This window comes from Gigantopelta aegis, chromosome 4 (genome assembly GCF_016097555.1).
Source record: "Gigantopelta aegis isolate Gae_Host chromosome 4, Gae_host_genome, whole genome shotgun sequence".
NCBI classification, from domain to species: Eukaryota; Metazoa; Mollusca; class Gastropoda; order Neomphalida; family Peltospiridae; genus Gigantopelta; species Gigantopelta aegis.
In genome coordinates, this window is record NC_054702.1 from 116,003,368 (window position 1) to 116,007,749 (window position 4,382).

The 4,382-nt window shown below is 43.2% G+C and overlaps 1 protein-coding gene across 1 annotated transcript; it reads right to left on the reverse strand.

Annotated features, from left to right (window-relative positions):
- Window positions 1–1,672: 1,672 nt before the first annotated feature.
- Window positions 1,673–2,764, reverse strand: LOC121370208 (G-protein coupled receptor 15-like). Its single transcript, XM_041495322.1, has one exon. The coding sequence runs from the start codon at window positions 2,762–2,764 to the stop codon at window positions 1,673–1,675; it is 1,092 nt and encodes a 363-aa protein (XP_041351256.1).
- Window positions 2,765–4,382: the final 1,618 nt, after the last annotated feature.

Here is a 4,382-nt window from a genome sequence, read left to right on the forward strand (position 1 = left end):
TAGACATTTTTATACAAACTTGCTGCAGTGGACTTAAAACACTGAAGTTCGTCAGATTCGGAATGTTAACCAAAATATAGCACTATACTGCTCAGCGATGCATGACAATGGAATCGAAATCAAGTATGCTTTAGAAATGAAAGTATATAACACCAGAAAGGTCATACAAATATCACCATACCGTAACAACAGCAAAACAGTGATGGGTTAACACTGTTATGTTCCACTATTGTTAAGAAAGTACCACCATGTAAAAAAAGAAGAGTTGCTGAAATGACAGAATTAAAACAACAAACAAAGAAACATTGCAACTATAAACAAATGTAATGCGATTCCTACTCATGGTGCAATAGAACATTTGTATATTATACATACATCAAGTGATTGGGACATTGTGGATACAATAGTTCGTACAAACAAACCATACACCAATGTACCATTGAAGCTTAACGATTCTTCAATTTGAAATATTGACTAAATACAATTTTCCAAATACTGTTTGTTAAATACAATTACAGAAATATATATATTAAGCTATTTCAGCTTATTTAATGAATTTTTCACAAATGCATTTAAAAAATAATACAAAAATGTTTTTGTCTATTTCAAAATGTGTGTGTAATTTATGCCAGTATTTTTAGGCCTTATATAGCTTTCTTTCTTTACTGCCATAACTACATTAACACTAATCCAATTGACAACACTACACTGTTCGTTATCAATCATGCTAAACATAATTACTAATGTTAATTTTAACTTCTGTTTTACATAATATCCATGATTTATATTTTATTCGTGAACTACAGTTTAATCATTAGCAATAGCTGATGTATTTTCGTACAGATCGACTTTATCCGTGTTTAGTTCATTAAAATCATAAAATGAGTAAAAGGAATCGTTGACTGTCGATGCTGTGGTAACTTATTCCTAAAACGTTTGAGGTTATGTTTTGTTTTCAAATATGATGAGAATTCATTAAAACGTTATTTCAAATTTGAACACGGAAAAAATCTTCATTTTGATCTTTTGTTGGTATATATAGAATATATGTCTCTGTCCAGTAGCATAATAGACGGTGATTATTTATCCATATCTATGAAAATAGTGTATTGTTTCCGTGATACAAAACGAATGATGCTAATGAAGTGACTGGTGAGGTATTACTACATTTTGTGCTTTATTCAAAACATTTTCCGTTTATTTCTAGATAGTACATAAGCTATTTCTAACAACGATTAAAATGAGTGTGTCTAAAGTATTCAGCGATCACAAATAATCATTGTTAGCTGATTTGCGCTAAAAATGGCGATGAAACGTGTAAGCAAAATACCATATAATTGTTTTAGGCTTTGTGGTGTGTGTGTGTGTGTGTGTGTGTGTGTGTGTGTGTGTGTGTGTGGTTTTATTCTGTTGTCGATCCAGGACGCATTTGTAGCTCTCCATTTTAAAATACATGAATACACAATAATGCGTTGTGTAAGATGATCTGAGGTTTCGTTGGCGAAATGATACAATATTCTATAAAACATATTATGGCTTACATTCTGACTTGCTGTTCAACAGGTAAATTAAATCCAATTAAAACCAGTCGTTGTCAGGTCCATGGTAATACAAAATCGTACTTTTTATTTTGTTCCAGTCTTATCGTTGTAGTGATTCAAGCCGGACGTGGCTAACCTACAGTGGAGCTGATTGTTGTGAGAGTCCGTGACTGGGCTGCAGTCCTTCTCCCCCTACTGAACATCATCACCAGCTCGCTCCTCACGTTACCGGCCGTGACGATGTAGAGGTAGAAGTTGATGGCGAAGTTAATGTCCCACAGGAAGGCTGCGGGATCCTTGAGGACGTCCAGGGTGGCCCACGTTGGCTGTAGGACGCTCACCAGAACCAGCAGGGCGTTGGGCATGACGAGCACAAAGAACGTCAGCGACACCGTCAGCATCATCGTCGTGACGCGGTTCGACGTGCGAGTCCTGTTGCCGATGGCGCTGATGCTGGTCTTCTGTCGCTGCAGCTGGATGATGATGCACACATTGCCCACCAAGATGAGGATGAGTGGCAGCATGGACACGAAGATAGTGGCGATGATAAAGTGGACCATGATGTTGGACAACCGCATGGCACAACCGACCGCCGGCAGGTACTGGGTGAAGGGAGGAATGTAGCACAGCAGGATGAACGTGCCCAGCGCCACGCACGTGACGACTTTTCGCGCCACCGCGGGCTTGCAGACGTTAGTTCCAGTGAGGGGGAACAGCACCACGATCACCCGCTCCACGGTGATGCAGACGATGGCCCACGAGCTGATGACGGTGTTGGCGGTGATGAGGTACTCGCTGACGACGCACGCGACCACGTCCTGGAAGCGGACCAAGACGGGCAGGTCCCGGAACTCTCGCAGCAGGTTGATCCAGAAGAGAAGCCTCACCACGAGAGAGACGGTGTCGCAGATGGCGCACATCACCAGGTAGTAGCTGTACGAATGTCTGCGCATGGCGGGCCGCAGCATGACGGCGATGGCGAGCACGTTGCCGAAGACGCCGAGGAGAAGGATTGGCGGGAGACCAATGAGCCGCAGCCACGACCCGAACAGCGTCACCTGCTGCGACGTCGGCTTCTCGATGAAGCCGAACCAGTAGTTGGGAAGCCAGACCTCGCCCGTCGTGTCGTTGTCGTTGACAATGGACGACGTTATCACGTCCACGCTGGTGGTCAGTTCCGGTGTCCAAGTATAATTGCCTCCACTGTATGTCGAACTTTCCATTGTCGAAATATATCTTTCACTGCTGTATCTCGAACTTTTCATTGTCGAAGTATACTTTGCACTGTTGTATGTCGAACTTTCCGTTGTGATGTTCATTTTAAAATACGTTTCAAACAAACATTCTTAATAAAACAAAAACCCAACACACAGGTCTAAGAATAGTTTGCAAATGCAGACAATAAAATAAAATGGTAATATGAATAAATGTTGTTATCCAGATTTTCCTTTCTTTTATGTGTTGTTAAATAAATATAATTCGTCTGAAACTTAAAGTAACATCTTGATAGTCCGCTTCGATTCCAGTCGGTGTGAATATACAAGTTGTTGGACAATACTGGATACGAGTTGTAACTGCCAGTAAAACTCTGTTTATGATTTTTAGTCGTAAGTAGTAGATCGTCAAGCGGTGGTATATTGATTTCCAGATGACCAATACACATCTACCTGGTAATGAAACTATCGGTGATTCGCTTACTCTATAATACAGAGAGAGAGAGAGAGAGAGAGAGAGAGAGAGAGAGAGAGAGAGAGAGAGAGAGAGAGAGAGAGAGAGAGAGAGAGAGGGGGGGGGGGGGGCAGGCACATACTCACCTGTACACAAACAGGGACAGGGAGGGTAATTTTGGCCCGAATTAAACTCAAGTGCCCTAATCTGGATAACAACATTTATTCATATTACCATTACTGCTATATAGAATTGTGAACGAATCACTACGCATTTTTACAAGGATTACAACTAACATTGTGGGTAGAATGATGGAAATGCATTTTGACCGAATATCGCTCTTTTGTGCCCGAATTTGAAGATTTGCTTCACCCGTGCCCCGTCTCGTACGCTTATACAAATAAAGTAAACGTCCTTTGTCATAGCTACATGTTCCACATTTCGTTTTGTTTAAATGGATTTAACTATCAGTTATTCGCACCGACTCATACTATTTATAGCATTAATGTATAGGAATTAGCCAATCTAATTAAAATTAGCTCCACTGGTTAATTACTATTACCTGTGGATCTAACAGCACCCCGTTGGAGCTCATGTCCAGTTGACCTTTCATTCGACTAACCAACACTCCGATTTCAACTCGCTATGAAGCAAGACGTTGCTGTTTGTGCTATCGAGCTATCCTAGCCCCCCACCCTCACCCCCCCCCCCCCCCCCCTGCCACACCCGGGGGGACTCTTAGCTAGTTACGGTGTGCTGCGTGAGTATCGAGTCACGGGCGACTGTGACCTTAGTGTACTGCGATCTCGACACCCCGAAGAGGAAGAAAAGAGGACGTGGAAAGAGGAGACGTGCGCCAGGGGCGACACAGGGGGAACCAAACCTGGCGGCTCAACCGCAAGCGGCGGTTCCATCTGCGTCGTCGCCCCCTCCATCTACTCAGCGGAAGGAGACCAGCTCGCCACAGGCGGACAAGTCAACGGACGCGACCAGCGGGACACTGAACACTGCCATGTACCAGTCACCACCGCGACGGCCCACTTCTACTCCCAAACTGACTCCGGTGAAGCGGTTAACTTTACCTACCGCTCCCGTTGAGTCGGCAATGGATACAGTTGTTGCTACGGCTGCTAAGTGGAAAGCCGTCACACCACCAGATGACCACCTTGCTAA